This window comes from Pithys albifrons, chromosome 8 (assembly GCF_047495875.1).
Source record: "Pithys albifrons albifrons isolate INPA30051 chromosome 8, PitAlb_v1, whole genome shotgun sequence".
In the NCBI taxonomy this organism is placed as follows: Eukaryota; Metazoa; Chordata; class Aves; order Passeriformes; family Thamnophilidae; genus Pithys; species Pithys albifrons.
The window spans coordinates 11,359,728-11,380,593 of record NC_092465.1 but is presented as its reverse complement, the minus strand read 5'-3'; the positions used below and the strand labels follow the sequence as shown (position 1 = coordinate 11,380,593).

The 20,866-nt window shown below is 42.5% G+C and overlaps 1 protein-coding gene across 1 annotated transcript in view; it reads left to right on the top strand.

Annotated features, from left to right (window-relative positions):
- Positions 1-20,866, top strand: part of PDIA5 (protein disulfide isomerase family A member 5) — a 101,110-nt gene that overhangs the window by 56,376 nt on the left and 23,868 nt on the right. The window contains exons 12-14 of the mRNA XM_071562321.1: positions 9,763-9,833; positions 10,841-11,004; positions 13,438-13,568. Of these exons, the coding sequence (XP_071418422.1) occupies positions 9,763-9,833; positions 10,841-11,004; positions 13,438-13,568 (366 nt within the window). The remainder of the gene's footprint in view (positions 1-9,762; positions 9,834-10,840; positions 11,005-13,437; positions 13,569-20,866) is intronic.

The following is a 20,866-nucleotide window of genomic DNA, read 5'->3' as shown; positions in this document are numbered from 1 at the left end:
AGGTCTGAGACACTCTGGACTCTTGTATTTAAAAGTGTGTAAGTCTACAGTAGGATGTTGCTTGATATTATACATGTTTGAATATCACCAAAAATCTTAGAGACTGTGAACAGTTCAGTGCAATGACCTGCCAGTGCAGTGACCCACCTCATTAAATTAATTACAGGAGTGGTTTTCAGGGAGATTCAATCAGACATTAAAACCGAAGTTCTTGAAAAGCCAGAAAACCATGAAGATGAAGAACCTGAGATGGATTTTTCCTTTAATGACAATCCCACTTATGTTTCTTGAGGATTTGAAAATAAAAATCAATAGAGATTTTTAGTGGTACTTACTATAAATAGGAATGTGAAGGGTATAAAACCCCTAGTAACTGGCTTGTGCAGTAAAACTTGATAGGATGCCTAATGAAAAGGGTGAAGTCAGAAATGACTGAGTCCGTCATCTCTTTTGTATTGGTCTTTTGATACTGGAGCACACAGTTCATATGGGATTATTGTCTTTTTGAAGCAGTTTGTGCTCTCTGAGCAGGGTAAGATCATAAAAAGGGATGATCCAGTGATAAAAGTGATAGCCTTGGCCTGGAGATGTAAAAGTTTAGTTCTTGCTTTGCTTTGATTTGTACAGTCATGACCCAAGTCACTAAGTATTTGTCTTGGTTTCCAATCTGTGAAGTGGAGATAACATTTCACCTTGTGTGGGAGTTTTACCTACCAAGCCATGCCCAGACTGCCAGCTGCTCCAGTATTGCAAGAGTAGAGGTATGGAAGGCCTGTGAACATTGCAGAGTCTTGCTTAACGTGAAGGAAGTAGGATTCTGCCTTTGGCATTCTGTGGCTTGTGGCAGACATCAGTTTTTTGGCCCCATCTGCTACTGGGTGAGCACACAGCTCAGACAGGATTATCAGAGCTTGAGCTGATGACCTGCAGCCTGGTTACGGCCCATGCCAGGACTTCAAGAGAAGAACCTTGACTTGCTCTGGTTCAGCCTCACAACAAAAAGAGTGACAAACCCAGGTTTTTGGGGTGTTTTGGGCTGCACTACCTTTGGGCTGGATTTTGACTTGCCCTGTGGCATAATGCTGTTCTGGGGACACAGGGTGTATATTGAGTAACTCACTTGGTGGCTGTTGTGGGTATCAGGAGCAGAGTGCGGGGTAGTAGGATACTTGAGTTTTGTGAAATTTGGGAGGTTTGTTCAAAATGCATTGCTGCGTGTTTGCCTCCAATAGGGAGAAATTAGTTTCTCTGTTAAAGACGACATTTGCGAACGCTATTCCAATCAGGAAGAAACCTTCCTGTGAATGTGTGGCAGGTGGTGTGAAGGGAACATTAGTTTCTTTGGGGATTTACTGCCTCATTTCTCACATTACTATTGCCTTCCCTCTCTCCTAACAAGTCCTTACTGACTGAGACTATTACAGAGGAGTAGCTATGGCTGCCAGAGAGCCAAGGGGCAGCTGAGAGGTGACAGCTGAAGGGAGACTGCCCCCAGTCTCTGGGTATTTATTGTAGATTATTCAGGTGTTCAAAGTGATCTTTTAGAGGACTTAGGTAATTTTAGCTGTTAAAAGTCTGCATTTGAACGTGTGAAGTGGGTGACTGTCCTCCTGCAAGCTTGACCCCGATGTACATATAAGCCTTTAATGCTCTTGTGGTGAGTTCTCACAGGAATGAAGCATAACTTATTTTTATAGATTTACTTTGCTTGCCTCTAATGGTGGGTTAACAGTAGGAATTAGCTTTAAGAATTAAGCACTGGGTTTATTTTTTCTGAAATAAATTAATTTCCTTGCTTGGATAAGCTCAGTATATGGTGCAGGGCTCTCATTTGGAAAGTGCCTTACAGTATCTCTGCTGCTTGAATCATTACCAGTAGAGTTTTCATTGTCAAGTTTATCTTCCCAAATGCTTTATTGCTTCAATTTTTATTCTGTGGAAGGTAGAGAACTTACGTAAAGGGCAAAGAATGAAAAGAGAAACCTACAGTAAAAGATTACTTGCCTGCCTGTCTGCTCCTTGTGTCCTTTCAGATGGTGAGTTGGCAAGTGATGCTGTGCTGTCTTTCTGAGTTACTAATAAATGAATCCATTGCTTTGATACTGAGGTATTGTGTTGATGGTGGAGCTGTGTCTTCTGGGGTCCTGACTGCCTGTAGTTGGCTGACCATCCCATCAGGCTTCTCCTAAATGGATGAATAGATCTGAGTTGGTAGCCACTTCTGCTCTGATTTTGGACCAAAAATGTGCATTTTTCATAGTATCTCTTCTTGTTTTTTACAGCTACCTTCACAGTAATAGCCAATGTCACTATTGCTTTTAACACACCCCCACCCACCCCACCCCCCCATGCCCCATAAGCTTGAATGCTTTGGGATGTACCTTTCCTAGGAAGATTTCTTTGCATTGTATCCATTTTGCTGATGTCTTACACAAATTGCATCCTAGGAAGTCATTTGCTTGTTATGCTATTTTTGTGAGCTGAACATCCAAAGTTATTTTATCTAACCTCTGTTTTCTGGCATTTTCATTGCTAAATGCAAAATGTAAAGGCTTCCATGGTGGGGTAAAAGTGTGAGGGAAAGCAGTGCAACTTCTCTTCCCTCCCAAAGGCAAAATTTTGTTGTTCACCTGGCAGTGGAGAAGGGGAGGGGGGGAAATCTTTTTTTAGATGTGGAATAATTCTGGTTTAATTGAGAAGGAAACCTCCTGGTGGTATTTTTCATAAACTCCCAGCTACTTCACCTTAAGGCAGTCGTGCTGTTGTCTCTTTCACTTTTCAATAGGGGAAGATTAATTTTCAACACCTACTCAGGGCCATGTTCCTCAGAGCTGGTGTAGGAAGTGTAATTCATATCTCCCAATGCCAGCTGATGCACCTTCCTTCACTTCTTTTCCCTCCAAAGAGGGGTGGTAGGAGGCACCCCATTGTCTCCCAACACTGATTTGTACCAGTTACACCCCACAGTCTTGACTAAGGGTGTATATACATGCCTTGTAATCTCCAATAGCTGTAAGCTGAAAACACATCTGGAATGAAAATAAGGAACCATGTGATTTTTTTGGTTTTAGATTATTTTGCATGAAGATGGTGGTGAGCTTAGAGCTTGTTCCTGGATGCAAGCTGGACTCTGAGCTGTGCAGATGGGGGTGTATTTTTTCAAAGACTACTTTCAGGAGCCTGGCACAGCTAGGGCTCCCTATAAGCTCAGAAGCAGAGAGCATACACTCTGAGGGTGAGATGGAGCAGAAATCTCTCTCCCTGCTTGACTCTCAGGAATCCCTGGGAGGCAGCAGCCTATGGCTGAGGTTAACCTTGGAGCATATGTACCCTTTTCTCGGAGCCTTTACATCAGAAGATATGCTCCATTGTGACCAGAAATGAAGGCAGAAGCCTGTGTTACACAGTTCCATCAGAGCTGTTACCTTTAATTCCCATGGAGACAGCCTGTGGGACCCACTCCAAATTTGGTCCCTCTGTCCTGAGCCTTCTCCTGCCAAGGTCTATTGCTGGCTGAAGATGGCCCTTCTGCCAGGGCTGTGAACATGGCATGGATGCAGACAGGGTTCCTGGAGGATACTTTTTGTTAAGCGCTCTTCTCAGTTTGATCTGATTTATGTAATGCAGTGATTTGACTGTCTTTTTTAAAGTAAATAGTTTTAACTCCTACTGTAACTGTCTAAAGCTGTTATGACTCTTCTGCTGAGCAGTTTCAGTAGTGCTGGGAGGGAAACAGTTATGCCAGCATAGAAAAGATGGGGTGGTGTTTGGGGGGGGGGGTCACTACCCCCTCAGTAAATCATAGGGATAGGAGAAGGGGATGACCAGTTTGTAATCATTTTGTGCCCAAACCTCACACTGAAGAGCTGCTGGAAACAGGCAGGGTCTTTTATTCTGTGTGCCTGTGCTGGGACTGGATTTGCACAGCTCATTGCATGCACAGATTGACTGCACTTTGAGACTGTGGTAATGGCAGTGAGATGGTGATAATGGTGTGGACAAGACGCTGTGCTGCTCTCCTGTCACTGGGATGAACTGAGCAGCCCACGCAGCTGAGGCGTTAGGCTGCGACTGCATAAATGTGGCATGACTGCAATAATCCGAACTGCTTAAGTGTTTTCCTTCTAATTCTGTGTTTCTGTTCCCCAGAGTCTTTCCCAGGCTGACCTTTCACAGGCTTTGTCTTTTTTAAAGCCGTAAAGCTGTTTGCTTGTCACTGATCCCTAAGCAATGTAATGCCTGGTCAAATCAAACCTACCTTTAAAAGTAAAGTGGTGAGGTGGAGGGGAGGTCTGAATTTGTGCATGTGTGGACATTTTCTAGCTGATGAAAATTTGAATTCAATATTATGTTAAAGGTGTTGAAGATGTTCCTCTTAATCTTGTAAGAAAGCATCAATTCTTAAAACATGGTTGTCTTTAAGTATCTGGAATTTTACCTGGGTGGGAAGAGCTGCTGCTGAGGAGGTTTGGTGGGAGTAAGTACCCAGAGGGAAAAGGGTGCACAAAATTCCATCAGCTCCTGATCGTTCATAAGGTGATTTGTTTTAATTATTTAAATTATTTTTTAAGTAGAAACATGGAGATCTGGGCATGGCCTGATGGCTCTGACCATTTTGAGTATTAAGGGAACATGCAACCAACACAGTTCCAAATTCGTACCTGTGCTCTAAGGTGAGAAACAGCTGCTTTTGTCATCCTCCCTCCCTGCCAAATTTGGGGATGATTTTCCATCAGATGTCTGCAATGCAGATGGCTAAATTATGCAAGGGAATCTGCAGCTGTTGCAGTTTATGCTCTCCTACACTGGTGAAGGAACTGTAAACTGCCTCTTGTCAAACCTGAGAGCTGCTTTTTTACATGATGCATAAGAAGTCTTTGCATGTTAAAGACTTCCATGGCAGAAGAGAACATATTTGTGTTCTTGCATGGGTGAGAAGAGAGCTGGGATTTGTGTGTTTCCTTGTCCTGGCTGAAAGGTTTGTTTTCCCCCCTTTCCATGTACATTCTCCCATCACTTGTTTTTTTACATACAGGTGTATGTTCAAAGTTAACAGAGGGGCACACATAAGAACTGACTGTTCTGCTGTGTTGAGATATCACTGCTCCTCTGGGATTAAGAATGGAGAAAGCAAAGGTGAGATCCCAGGTGTTAAATGTTTAGAGAGCAAAGGTGCATCTGAATTTTTCGAGATTTTTTTTCATTCTTGAATTTGCCTGTAAATCTTCTGTGAGTGTAGTCTGAACTGTCAGTGGCCCGTTTGCTGAAAGCAGGACATGCTTTGTGCTTCAAATTTGTTTTCTCATCAAGCTAGTGGAGATATTTTTGGTATGCAGCTATAGAGGGATGTAGAGCTGGTATGATATGATAAAGAGCTGGTACATGATAACAGTATTCAGGAGGTCTGTTGATGACAGGAATGTAATGATTCTTTAAAATCTTTATTTGCAATTTAGTTACCTGTAGGGTTCTTCATGTCAGAAATTGCTTCTTCACAACTGCCTGGATGTTCTTTTATCTCTTGCTTGTCTCGTGCACTTCAGATCCTCAAACAATGTTGTTTTGAAATGAGAGGACATGACCAAAAGCGTGGTGTTTATTTATACAGTCCTAATAACCTGAAAGAAGCAAACAGTGAATGACAGAGAGAAACAGAGATTTATATTCTTGGGACAGCACTCTGACAGCACATGCAGAAGCTTAGCTGGAACTGCTTGACTGTTTTTCTGGTTGTCTTCTGTAGGTAAAACTTGATTTTAACAGTAAAAGTACTTGGATTAGTTCACTTCTGAAAACATTTGGAGCAACTGTATGTTGTGAGTCCTTGCCATGGTGCCAAACAGGCTGCTGTAAACAAATACAGATACTTCCATGGAAAAAGGGTTGCTTGGTACATTTGTTAGCCTTTCCTTTGTCCATGTGCCTCTCACCCTTTCACTGAGCGAGTGTTGTCCTGTGCCCTGTGGTGGCATTGGGAAGTGACTTGTCTGCACCAAGGGATGTGGGACTGTCTAGGGGTACAGTTGAGCTCAGCTATGTGACAGTGACTGCACTGAAGGAAGGAGCTGTTTATCTGCCTGGTTGTTCAGTGCAAATGGGAAGATTTATTATAAATAAACTGGGAAAGCAGCATTCTCACTTCATTTAGGTATCTGCTTTAAAAATGGTTACCAAATGTGGGAACCTGATTGTTTTAAGCTTTGACTTCTTTTTACTGTCTTACAACACTCCTCCTTTAAATCCATGGACTCTTTTCTGTTTGAGCCTTGACCCTTGCAGCCTGAGGTCCTTTTGTGCAAGAGGAGCAAGATGATGTGTGGAGAGGAGTTGTCCAGAACTGTTCAGTAGAGCCAGACACTGAATCTGACTGGTTTCTACTGCTGGATGGAGAGTCACTCTGACTTACACCTCCAGGGCAGCCTGTTGTTTTCTGTGACAAAATGCTGAGGCTGTGGGAGTCCTCTTGGATAAACACCTACAAGCCCCTTGGGTGTTCCCACCAGCCATGACTTCCAGAGGCTCCGAGGATGCTTGGAGCAGCAGACTTGGGGCATTCTTGTATTGACTGCAACCTTTCTCTTCTCACCTGGGCTTGAACGAGTTGTTTTGCTTGCTCAGTCTTTTAGTTTTAATGTCAATATACACTTAATACGACAGCACATCTGCTAAAAACACATCTATCACAGGTGACCAGTGCAGACCTGTGGGCTTCCTTCACTGTTCAGCAGCACATAGGAGCATCTGGGCCAAGAGCCTGGAGGGTTGTTGTTGTTTTCTCATTCATTTCATGAACAGAAAACTCTAAAACTAGAGGAGTTTAGCAGAGAGGGATGCAGCTGCTGCTGAACAACCTAATGCAGGAATCAAAAGAGGGGCAGTGACCTTGGAATTCATTTAAATAACTTTTTCTTTGGCCTCGAAAATTTAATGTCAATCCTCACAGGATTATTCAAAGATAGGATAAATAATCGTAGGAGAGACTAATTGATTTGAAATTTGTAGTCTGACTTCTGATTTGTATCTTCCCTTTTCTGCAGTGGTATGTGGAAGCAGGCTGCAGCACACAATAGCAGAATTCTCATAAAGATAGCCAGAGAAGCATTGTTTATGGTGGGAGAAGCTCTTAAGATTTGTTGTCCCTCTCTCAGATTCAGTTTAATGTGGTGCCTGTTTTTCCAATCATGCTGTCCTCTGTCAGGTGTAGAACAAGCATTAAACTTTGGTTTGCATTTAAGTTCCTTTTAAAGTCCTGATGCTGCTTTCCCTTTATTTTAAGCATGAGAGAGTTAGCTTTGTGGCAGTCAGTTGTGCTGTGTGTGTGTGATGTTCATGAAAGAACCCAGAACACTGACATTTCATAGTCTGGATATCTTTATCCAAAATACTACTTATATGAATTTCAGATGCTTTGGAAATTGTTTTTATTTCCTTGGCAAAGTATGCCTGAGTTATTTTGGTTTTTTTTTTCCCCCTCTGCATAGTTTTGTGAAAACTCTGGTTATTTAATGCCTTTGGTTGATCAGATCTAATTAATTGTTGTGGAATATAGTGTTTATTGTGTGGATACCATAGCTAGAGCACATTATGAACCTTGCTGTGGCTGAAGGACACACTGTAGAGCCCACCAAGGTGAAGTTAACCTGGCAGAAGGATATTGTTTCTACAAATTTGAGCAAGCTAAATTCAAATTGGTTCTCGGGTATCTGAGCTGGGACTCTAGATGCCCTTTGTGTAAAAGTGAGGAAGAGCACAAAATAAAGTTCCCTGTTCCTAAAAGGAGAAATAAATCAACTTGGGCAGGTGTCAAAAGGAATCTGTCAGCCCCTTACACAAAGCCATATGCCTGCAAGTTTTCTGTGGGTGGCAAATAAATCATTTTGCCAGGCTCTTTTGTGCTCTTAGAACTAAGACAAGTCGTGCTGAGACAGTAACTTTTCCTCAGCCTTTTCCAGCTTCTTCCTGAATTCACCTCTGAAGTTGTCCCGTCAGATTCCCATTGTGGTGGCACGTGCTCACACCACTGTGTAAAACTAAAGCAAAGCTTTCTCCTTCAGCTTAGATCCCCTGGTTCTTCTGCTCCTACCACATTATTGTTTTTTGCTTAAAAGAATTACATGAGGCTCTTTAATGCTGTGGTCGCCATGCAGATGTCTAAGCAGCATGGACTGTAGCTGGGCTTTGAGCTGGAGTTTGGTTTGGGATCAACTGCTTGGTGTTTACTGTAGTTCTCAGGTGGGATTTGCAGTTTTTATTCAAACATGTACACCCTGTTCTATAAACATGCTCCAAAAGTGTTTCATGGTGTGGCGTTTGGTGCTCTGCCAAGGTCAGTGTTTGCTCTGGTGAAGTTACACCTGGATGTCCTGTTGCTTCTTGGCTGTGGAACACTCTTTGATTTGAGCTATATAAAACATGGTTGTCTGGTTGAGTTCAGGCTCAGCTTTGCATCTGCTGGCTTCAGCAGTCATCTCATTAGGGGGAAACAAAGCAGCACTGAGATTCAGAGTCCTTGGTTTATTTTCTTTTAAACAGTGGTGTAAAAATAGCCCCAGCCCTGTTACCCCACACCTCGGAGACGGCTTTTGCTGGAGGTGCATTGAAACGCTTTTCTAGCCTTATCTTCTGATACAACTTCCAAAAGCTCAGCAAAGTCTGGGCTTTCAAGTGCCCGTTCCAACAATAACAGCTAAGGAGAGCAAGTTGGCTGCTGCTGCAAACAAGAGGGAGAAGTGCAGCGAGGCATTGCATTGGGATTACGGCGCGCTGGGCAGGCGAGTGCGGCGCCGGGGCTGTGCCAGGCGCCTCGTTACAGCTCACTGCATCTCTGGCTGCAGGAGCAGCCAGCCCTCACCCTGCCTGGGTGTCCCTCTCACCACTCGTGTGGGAGCTGCTCCCTTGGCCCCCAGGGCAGAGGAAGGGGCTGTCACCAAGGCCCAGTGGCGAGCTGGAGGTGCTGAAGTGGAGCTTCGCAGCTCAGTAGGAACCTCACCTGGTCCCAAAAGTTCAGCCTGCCTGGAAGCAACTGCAGCAGCTGAAAGCAGTTTAATTTACACCCATATAATTTATTTTTAAGTCTGCTTTTCATACATTCATTTTGGTTTATTGTGATGTCAGCACTTAGCAGTGAAGTAATGGCAGATCTCTGGAGAACTTCGCACAAGCAAGAAAGCACCATTATCTCGGTTTTACAGACCCTGCTTATGTTGGGAACATATGTGGTGGTGTAATTACACTGATGTGATTAAATCAGTGCAAATCCTTGCTAGAGGGGCATGCTGCACCACAGTAAAACAGGGCTTATTATCAGTGCAGTTAAATTCAAATTACATTACTCTATTAAGCTGTGCTAGTGTAAGCCTCCACTGAAAGTCACAAAGTCACATGAGGAGCTGTGTTATTTCTTTTTAAAGCAGATAAAGATTTGGAAACTGAAATGGGTGAGATTGTGCCTTGCCCAAGAGCATGCCAGAAGCAATAGGGTTGACAAATGTTTATAGTACTTTCTGTAAGAAAAGAGGTGTGGATGTGAAATTAGGGGGTTTATTATTACTATTTTTAAAATACTAAATTCTTTGTTTAAACTATTGTGGTCATTTTGGAAAAGATCCTAAATCATACTAAGGCCTTACAAATAAACTGAATAAAATGCATGCAGAATTCTAGTAAATCTCTACCACATGGTTTTGGATTTTGATAATGGCTAGATGGGTCAATGAATAACCATGGTGTATACAACTTAATTGGTTTTTCTTTTTTTGGCAGGGTGTGGACACTGTAAGAAAATGAAGCCAGAATATGAGAAGGCTGCAGAGTTTCTTCATGTAGCCAGTGATGTAAGCTAATTTCCTTTATTATATCCTTCAAATAATCAGTAATAAATAACTGGAGCAATAAAAGTGACTTTTCTCCCTACAACAAATTCAGCTGTTCTCATCCTCCCACAGGACCTTTCAAAATGTGCTTCCAAAGTACAGTCTCATCGCTAATGCATGAACCCTGCCAAAGTCTGAGAAAGAACATTCTGTCTTGAACGAAAACAAAATCGAAAAATGTTTACGTATTCTACTCTAGGCCTTATACATAATATGATCAAATCCAAAAATGGATTTTTTTCCCCTTACTTGAAGGCATTGAATGTGAAGAAACATAGGCTTTTATTTATGAATTAGATTTGTTAAAAACCAGAAAGGGCTGATCCTTCTTTCAGATGCCCCATTTTTGTGGTTGCATCCCTCCATTAGCCTCATCTTAAGTGTTCCATCAGCATTGCTGGCAAAGAGAGATCCAATAATACAAGTATTAGTGTTATTGATTCAGTCTCATGCTGTCTATGCCATGCAACAGGAGAAGTAGAATTAATCTCCCCCAGTTTAAGCATCTTCAGTGGAGACATCTAGTGTCCCGTTGTAGTTGTCGGAGAAGAAGGAGATGTGAAGAACAAAGGTCCAATGAATCACACTCTACAAGTGCCTGCTCTCCTGTGGCTCTAAAGGTGATCCATGCAAAGATGCCCACAAGTTAGAAAAAGGTGCATTTGCCTTGAAGTAAACTTGTTTTTAACAGTGCTTGTTTCTTCTGGGAGAAATTTGGATTTGTGGGAGGAAATGCCATTTCTGAGAACAGCCCTTAAGCATCCTGAGAATCCTGTCAGAAATGGTAGGGGAACAGGTTACCTTTCTGGTTTTGCATCAGGCCTCTGTGTCTTCTTGTCTGTCTGTGCTGAGTCCCTGAGACAGCAAAGGCACCTAAATCATGAGTGCTGGCCCCCAATCCCACCGTGTCCTGCCAGAGGGAGGGTGTGCTTGTGGCTGGGATTCACCGTTCGTGATCTCTGTTGCAGAGTCCCGGTGTCCTTGCAGCAGTTGATGCTACCACCAACAAGGCACTGGCAGAAAGATACCACATCTCAGGGTTCCCTACTTTGAAGTATTTTAAGGATGGAGAGGAGAAATACACTCTGCCACACCTCAGAACAAAGAAGAAGATCATTGACTGGCTGCAAAAGTAAGTTTTGATGGTTTTGAGATAGCGTTTGGGTTCCTGGTTCGTGGCTCCTTGATGAGGAACTAAGCCTGGCTTCATCCACTGCCTAAATCCCTTGCTAACAAAACTAAACTGAATTCCAGTATTCACACCCACAGAAACATGGATGTTAATTATGGTCTCCAATACACCAAATCCTTTATTTGCTGCAGGGTTTTTCATAGTTCTCCTGGTATTTCTTTCCCCAAATAAATATTTTTCAAATATACCTTAAGCCTCTCACTGGAGAGGGGATAGCAATGGCTCTGAAAAATAAACAGAACATTTGTTGTTTCCTCTTTATAAAAAGCTGCAGATTTCACTGTAACTGAATTTCTGCAATAGTACTTTTCTCTTTCCAGCATTTGAGAGCCAATGCCTAGAATTCCATCTATGTGGAGCTGAGGGAAAGCCAGTGAGACCAAAAAAACCAGCACCTTTTAGTGCTGGTCACTTCTTGGGTTGTGTGCTGAAATATGGAGAATTAAGTTTGATGTGAAAGTGATGACAGTAACTTCATTTTAAAGTAAATTGCTGGTACAATTCTCTCTTTAAGTATGCATTATATATGCATATATGTAAAAGTATGCATGTATATATATATAAAATATGCATTTTCTTTAGATATTGTAAGCCTAGTGTCTTTTCTGCATTATTCAGGGGCAAAAAAACCTGCTAGAAGTTGGTGAAGTTTTTTAATCATTTAACTGTTACATGCAGTTGGCATGAGGAATGAATTATTAATTTCCCTCCTCTTACTTGGTGGGGGAGGGAGTTGCGTGGAGTTTTTTGGTTTGGCTTTTTATTCTTTTTATATTACATCTCTGACTGCTTCAAATCACATAATAGATATGGTCTGGCAGGATCTTTGTAGCATGTTGAGAAGCTTTATCTGTGTCTTACATTTAGGCGTGGTACTCCCTTGCCCTTGTTGCACAAGGAGACTTCAGGCTGCTGTATGCATATTGGAAGTCAAGTCACTGTCCTTGTTTCACCAGTTTGCTCAAGTGTTTTGAACAGTCTGTAATTTGTATGGAGTTACACAGTCAGGCTGACACTGCCTGCACCTACTGGCAGGTGAATAAGCAATAAGGAAGAGGGAAGGGGTATTGATCACTTCTGGATCCTGCTGTTCCTCTGGAAGACTTCTGTCTGCAGCCTCAGGTGAAACTCAGACAACTTGTCTCCTGCTCTTGACTCCTGGATGTTCTCCCATCTGGAAACGCAATAGAGTAACATCCTTGTTTTCTGACCAGGTTGCACCAAAGCTGGTGGAGATAGAGATGCATCTGGGGGTCCAGGCTGGAGATAAAAGTACAGCTCACGCAAACCTGTTCCAATGGGAGTTTTGGCTCTAGTTCCTCTGAGTAGCATATTTCAGGTCAGCATGGAAAAGTTTGTGTGAGAATAAGTCACACCTCTGTAACTGTAATCAATGATATCTCACACTGACTGTGTTAGGGTGTGACCACCTGTCCTTATTCTTTCTCTAACTGGCAAATCAGTATCGATGGAGATAGGATGGATGTCCACCAAGTGACCTTGAGTAGGACTTTAAAAATGGAGTTTTTCTCCATTTGGTTTTTATGTACCTGATACAACTTAAAATGGTGTCATTCAAACTGACAGGAAAGTCTGAAAAGCTAATTTATTACCAAGGCGACATATGAAGGTCTTTATACCGTGGCACCATTCTGATGATTTTATGTAAGTAATCACTATTTAAGATACAGCAGGAGAGATTTTAATGAGTCTCAGAGAAGTCTGTGAGCTGGTGAATAGCAGAAGTTTTGTTTGAGGCGCTCTAGGTGTGCAGGATGGCTCTGATCTAGCCTGTATGTGCAGTCATAATTGAAACCTGACATTCTCTTTATCAAGGTAAAATATTCCAGTTCAGTCACCCCCAGTCCTCCAAGAGGAACGATGCTGATTATTACATCCCGGCTTTAATATCTGAATTGAAGAGAAGGTCAGAAAATTCTTTATAGAAGTTTGCATGATAGTGATAAAGAGCACAAAAAGGATGTTTGAATGGAAGATGCTGTTCTATATCAGTTGCCTTTTGATTCCACCTGCTTGCTGTTCTCAGTTTATACCTATGGATGACACAGTGATACAGGAGCGATGTTTTTTCCACCCAGATGTTGGATGCAATGTCGGAAATCTTTATTCTGCATTTCTGCTCTCATACCTGAGTACAGTCACTGAAATTTTATTTTTATTTAGTTCCAGAAATTAACTTACATCTTTTTTTGCTGTTACCTGATATTGAAAATACTGAGTATGTTTTTCTGCTGCACAGGCACCCTGAAGGATTTTTTGACCTCGTTTCCCTCATGGTAGTTATGACCAGGACAATGCTTTGCCTGCTTCCAGAAATGTTTTCAAACCAATCTCACTGTCTTTCTTTTCCAGTCCTGAAGCGCCACCTCCACCTGAGCCTGCGTGGGAAGAGAAACAGACCAGTGTTGTCCACCTTGCTGGAGAAGACTTCAGGGAGTCCTTGAAGAAGAAGAAGCACACCCTTGTCATGTTCTATGCGCCATGTGAGTAAAAACCTCTCTGCATGGGTGGGTTTTATAAGCCCTAGAGTTCAGGAAATTTTGAATTAATTCCCTCACTGTCCCCAGATTTTAAGGATAAAGACCTGATCTTGAATATAAGTGTATGGAAGCATCATTGTCACCCTCATTTGTGTCTTTATAAATGGAAACAGAACAGTTTATAGTGGTTATTTAAAGAGTTACTGCATTAATGCAGACACCAAAGCAGGCAGCAGCACAACAACAAAACAGATTTATTTTCCTCTGCTGCATTTTATGGTCCATGTAACAAAATGTGTTCCTTTATAGTAGCACAATGGACATGAAGAGCCTGACTCATTAGTGTAGCACTTCAGTAGTGAAATCAATGCAGTAGTGTAGGAGAACAAATTTTGGTGGAATAAATTATTTTCTGTAATAAATCTACATGTAAGTCTCCACTGGGACTATGGGCATAGCTCCCTTCTCCTAAATTGTTTTGTGTGCATCATGTACACACTTTCTTTTTTAAACTCCTGAGAATATTTCTAGAGAAGTTTTGAGTCAAGCTTTTTATAAATAAGATGAATTGGAGGGACCTTTTCTGTTTTCCTGTGCTGTCCCAAAGACAGGCAGACTAGGCACAAGTTCTTAATTTCTGAGGAGTTTATCAAAGGTGGAAGAGAATCCAGTCATTTAATATTAGATAGTATTAACTTGCCTTTATAGCACCCCAACTCAGCCCCCCAGATGCTAAAAACTTTCTTCCCTGTCACATGGCCAGCAATTAATGGATAACCTTCAGATAAACAGTTACTAACTTATTCCCATTAAACTGAAGGTATTTTCCATAAAGAGAGAAAAAGGTTCTTAATGTTTAATCAGGCAACCCCTTATTTTGCTTTTCTGTTAGAGAATTAAACCTGAATGCTTTGGGGCTCCCATGAAGGGATGTGGGAGAAAGGAGGAGTGAAATTCAGAGGAAAGATTTCTGGAAGGTTGTAAAAGAAAAAGGAAGAGGATGTAATCCCTTCTCAGCTCCAGTTCCCACCACCTATTGACTAAAAATTGCCCATGTGCCAGGAATTTCTGATTCATGGACCTCAGCTGGTTAAGAGCAAATTGTAATTTTAAAATCCAATGATTGCACACGAAATGGTAAGATTTAGCAGTTCAGTGTCTCTTGAGTTCTCTTTACTTGGTCGGTGACTTTCTCTGGAAGAGAGATTTATTTCCCTTTTGGTTTTTAGCTGCATCTTTTTAAGGCATTTAAATTCTTGGTCATTTTTAAGGACAGTTTAAAGCAGACGCACTGTGTGCAATGGGTATGCAGCCCCCAGGGTTGAAAGCATGAGGGAACTTGTCTGATGGGCTAATTTTTTGCAGTTTGACTTCTACCCCTCCTTCAGAAGGGGTAAGTAAAGATCAGACTAGCCCTGTCTGTGTGAACAGGCTGTAAAAGCAAGGTTTCCATGATGTTAAAACTGTTGGGTCCTTTGAGGCTGCCCTTCAGACACGTTTTTGCACTGGTTTTGACACAGTGCTGCATGAGACCACCTATATACAGGACACAAAGGTGTTAAGTGGAACCACTTTTGTCCTTCCTGCGACTCTGAAGACACTGAAGGTTGCTGCTGTGGTGTCAGTATGTGGGCCATGCACAGTTTCTCAGATTTGTTCTCTCTGAATGTGGAAGTGTCTGAGCAAAGCAGAAAGCAGGCACACACAGGGAGTGCAACAAGCCTGCCCTTAGTTGGGTGCAGGGGGAGGCAGCAGATGAATATTAAAATCTCTGGTGAAATAATCATTAATGCAATAGAATGGTGGAAATCATTCTAGTCTTTTCAGCTTTTCTGCAGTGATGTGCCTCCTGCTAAATTCGGTAGATTAGCTTTTGTTTACCGTTTTCTCAATCTCGAGACTTCTTGGAGCTTACATTGCCAATTAGGCTTAACTTTGCTTCTTTTAGTGCTGAAGGAACACTGCTAAAATTGCAAGCCCCCATTATCTCAAATAATTTTCTTTTTCTATTCAAATTCACATCTTAGGTCAGGGCAGACTCACAGCATGCTACTCCATTCACTTGTGACTCCGTGGCAGGATTTGTTACACTTACACATATGCTGAGATATTTTAAGATTGAGGGTGTGTGTATACATGCATATATAAAGTATGTTTATATATAAATATTTATGCTAAGATATGTATCTCTCATCTGTCATTAGAATTTAAAGTAGAAAGTTGTATAGTCTGACCTTTGTCAAACTTTCAGCTGGAGTGACAAACCTTTAGTCAAAGGCCACAGATACATGTCTTAGATGCAAATGAAAATGGGATCTGGCTTTTCTGTGGCAGGTTCCAGCCCAGATTACTTAGTATGTATAGGAGAACCATCAATCTGCTGCAGTGCCGATAACTCTGGACTGAGCTGAGCGGTGCTTTAATGGTACTGAACTGTGCTTCACAGAGATTTAACTCCGGAAGAGAAGACTGCTACATCCACATAGAAAAGATAGGGAACTCATTACTCCATCACCCTGAATGTGGTTGAAGTGTAAAGGTTATTCCTGGTGCCTGTGGAATATTTTAATGACTGAGAATCAGAATCAAAACTCTTGAATTTACTGGGGGTAAAATCCACTCGCTATGGACTTTGAACCCACATTCCCATTCCTCCTTGGTGGCATCTGTGTGCACTGTAATGGCTGATTTGGGGCAGGAGGGGCAATAGGGGCAGGTCCCCAATACTGACTTGGGACAAAAGTGCCAGCTGCAGAAAAAAAACAAATGCTACTTTTGCCAATAACTGCGTGGGATCTCATCTTCATCTGGGTGTCCATTGGGCAGGTCTGTACTATTCCTCTGTGCCACAGTCTTGGACTGTGAGCTGGCACTTGTTAGAGCTACTCGGGGCTAGCACTTGGAGCAGGCTGCTGGCATCTGTGCTGCACAGCACCTGGCCCAGCAATTCTCTGGACTCTTGTGGGGCTCTTGTGATGTAGTTGTCATCCCCCTCACGTACCTTTGAGTTCAAAATGCCTAAGAAACAGGAGGACAATGATGCCATCTGCAGAATTGAAGCATGAAGCCACAGGTGTGTGTCGTGTCCTGGGGAATGCTGTGAGGCATTTGAGGAGTATTTGAAAGCAGTAGGTTTATTGCACCAGCATTTGAAAGGCATTTGGGGAGGGTTTATGGGTTGTGTGTCTGTATTCTCTCCATCAGCCAGCTCTTAGAGTACTGGATACCATCAACTACTCCAGGTTTTGCTTGGAGAAAGGAGACAACTAGTCTGAGTATAATTTGGTGTGTGCATATAGCTTGGCACGTGGATGATCAGGATTTGGGAGGCTGTGGACCATATCAGGAAGTGAGCCAAATGGACAAGAGCAGATCCAGCCTAGTTAGGCTGCAGTGCTGAACCAACCAGTCCAGAATTGCATTACATGCATGTCTGTGCTCTACATCCAGAGCTTGTTTGAAGAGTCAGAGCATTAAAGCCTGGATGGAATCCTGGGATGATGAGTTTGCATAGGTGCCTCTTCTGGGATCATTGCCCTGAGTTTTCTTTCTTCTTTCTCTTATGTCCTCACTGTTCATACAGCTTATCTGAAGGTGTTTTATCTGCATTTTTACTTTAATGTGCTCTTTCCACTCTGTTATTCCAGATAATTGAGATTTGACTTTGTCAGTGCATTAAATTTTAACCTTCTACTGCTATGGTACTGAAAACTGCAAAACAGAAGCAGTTGGTTGTGATCTGTTGTCAGAATCACAAAGGATAACAAAGTTCCAGTAAATAACATGTCTTCACATTGGACATGTTTTTGCTGCATTACTCAAACTGAAATTAAAGGGAAATAAAGAGTGATTGAAGCTAGGTGAGCATTTTTGAATGAACTGGCGAAATGCAGATAGTTCTTTGTGAGTGTACTGTGTTTTTAACCCAAAACTTCTGTATGGAGGAGCTCTTGGAATACTACATGGAATTTCTTGTCAATCCAATGCAAAGACCCATAGCAAATTAATGACCATCCCATTCTCTAACTCAAAGCTCACATGGTTCCCATTTCCACCTTGCTCATCCCTGGGATTTAATATGCCTTTCTGATGTCATACTTTGGTGATGTGACCATCAAGCTTTAGCTAAATGCTCCCTCAAATTTATGCTGATTTCTGCTGTTGTAAAAACAATTCAGAGCCAGGGATGCAGACTCCATAGCTGGGCATCAGTTGAATTAGGCAGACCTTCACCAGCAGGTCAAGGCAGCTGAACCCTCCCCTCCACTCAGCACTGGTGAGACACAGCTGGATTGCTGTGTCTGTAGTTCTGGGCTCCCCAGTCCAGGAAGAACATTGACATACTGGAGTGAATCCAGAGAAGGACCATGATGGTGATTAAGGGTCTGCAGTATCTGACATATGAAGAGAAGCTGAGAGAGCTGGAACTGTTCAGCCTGAAGAAGAGGAGGCTCAGGAGGATATTACCAGTATGCATTAGGTAGCTAATGCTGGGGGTAAGAAGAGAGCCAGACTCTTCTCCGCAGTGCCCAGTGAGAGGACAGGGGGTGATGGGCACAGATTGAAACACAAGAAAGTTTTGTTAAACATTTAAAAGCAAGTGGTGGGGGATTTTGCTGTGGTGATGGTTGAACACTGGAACAGGTTGACTCAAGAGTCTCCATCCTTGGAGGTATTCAAAACCTGGCTAGACACCTGCTGTGGTTGACCCTGTTTTGAGGAAGGGAGCTGGATCTCCAGAAGTGCCTTCCAACCATAGCAATGTTGTATTTCTAGGAATAGTAATACTGAAGTTTGAAATTTGCTGTGGGTTTTTATTCGTTTCTGGTTTTGGTTTGGTTTTGTTGATTTTGTTTTGGGGTTTTCCCCCTCCCTTCTCATCAAGTTCTGATTTTCTCTAAATAAGAAAGGCTTAATGACACAATCCTACTGATTCTTGCACAGAAACAGATGTCCACTTGTGAGTTATAAGAATGAGAGACCAACACATGAAAACACATTTGTGTCACTTTTTTAATTGAGATTGCTTCTTCTGAAGACACTACAAATAAATCAACTGTGTCAGAAAAGAATTACATATAACAGACCAGTCGTTAAACAGGTCCAAATGATGAGGGGAGGACATGCCTTTTTGAGATCAGTCACTTTCAGTGGAGGAACTGGACACTGAGCAAATTCATTCAATTTCTGCTTTTGTCAAAACAAGATAATAAGCATTCTTAAAAAATAAAGACTTCAAGCAGTAACGGGAAGTAGTAGAGGGAATGTGCTCCCTTTTAATGGTTCATAAGGGTGGCAGCTGCAAATGTTACTAACTTGCCAAATGGCCTCAAATTGTGGCATTCGACAGGGTTTGCCAGAATGGGCTTTTTAATAATACTTTGCTGGGAGCTGATTTCTGGTTCTGTGTTCAGCAGTGAAACTTTTGCTTTATTGGAAATTGTTTTCATCAGCTGGAAAAGGTTATTTTCTGGTGAAGCCTGACCCACAGAGAACAGCCAGAATTGCACCATCCTGAGGATGATCTTAATGAGGTATTTTTGTAGTGAGCAAGTGGCTGTACTTCTGCAAGGGACGTGCAGTTAAAAGACATCAGCCTCCTTAGGTCTTCATTTAAAGTTTTTTGTAGGGTTTTTCTTTCAGGGCTGGAAGAAGTGAACGAAGGTGCCTAATCCGTGTTACACCTGGTAAAATCCAGGAAGACTTCAGGATGGTGTTTGAGCCATTAAAAGGCTGTGTGTTGTTCTAAGCTGGTTGTGGGAAATGGTACATGAGCGTTGTCCTGATGTAAAACAAAGACAGTCTAGCGGAACTATTGACATCATTGCTGTCTGAGGTAAGAAGTAAGTGAGAAATCAGATAGGGATTTCTTCAGCAGTAAGAACTCAGATAGGGATCTGGCTAAGTCTGTCCTGCCCATCCCTGTGTGTTTCATTAGCACTGCATAAAATGTTGAGAGCTAAAGCAAACCTGCATTAATTTGACCCACAGACTTTGTTCAAAATTTTAATCATTCTGTGTCCTGGTATGCTCCTTCTCTGTCTTTTCACAATGAATAGTGCTCAGTTTCTTCTGTCCAAGTTACACATCGAGGAATATGCAACAACAAAAAGCACTTAGCTGAGAGTCCTTGCCAGCATGGGTCTCGTGTGCACAGAAGGTGCACATGTTGTTTTCATGATTAATGCTGACAGCCAGGAGGGCCAGTGTGCTCCTCCAGCCCTGGGACCCAAGCTGTCATCAAAAAGCTATTCTGAAGGAAGTAGTAATGTTTCCTGTTCCTCGCTCCTATTTTTTGTAGTAAGCCCAGATAAAGGTGGTTGCTCCATATCTCAGCCTTTACATAGGCAGTTTTGGTGAGATAGTGCTGTTTTGGCTAAGCTGGACTGCTGTAACAAAACATGGAAATTTGACTGGCTGTGAAGCCTCAGCCTGTGGCTGGTGAGCCTGAGATGAGCAGTCTGGGTCTCTGCTGGGTCACTCAGCAGAGCTGGGTGCCATAGCTCTGTGTGAAGTATGCACAGAGGGGGAGAACAGACTCGACAGTTGAGTTAATGAGCTCAGATGTGCAGAGCAAAGCAGCAGCACAGTTGAGTTCAGTGTCTCACGATGGCCTCGGATTGGCTCCCACCAAGAGGTTTTTCTGTCACTTGCAAGCACATCTTGTTAAGTTTTCATTAGCAGGCTGTAACAAAGAGCCTGAACAAAATGTGTGTGTTTGTAAATGATGCTTAAGCTATCAAAAAATTACTAAAAACCTGCTGAACAGGAAGATTCCCTTTCAAGGCAAAACCCTTGCAGGAAGGATTTTCTGGTTGTTGGTTGAGGCAGAGGCGAGGTCTGGACCCTCTGATAATGAGACTTTAAATCCTGCGTGGGCTGGCACTGCAGAATTTTGATATGTTAGCTGTGCCACTGCCTGCCTTCTCTCCTGCATTAGCACTGCTCTTGCTACCGGCGCGCATTAGTGATGTGCGTTCCTGTCGGTGTAAATAGTGCTGATGCCACAGAGCCCCTTAACGGGCTGGGGTTGATAAAGGATGAATTTATAGAGTGGTCTCTGCAATCAGGCTGGCAGAGCTGCTCTTAGCCCCAGCATTTGTGTTGAGGATAGTAATTAGCACTGAGGGAACAGTTTAAACTCCTCTCCACTCGGAAGTTGAGGCACTTCCCCAGACTGTGGGTAGCTGTGATGGGAGTGCTCAGAGGTGGCTGTTACGGAGCTGTGGTGTTGAAATAAAATTTGTCGAGGTGATCCAACTCCTCTTGTTTTGTAACTCTAAAATGTTACAACTGCTGGA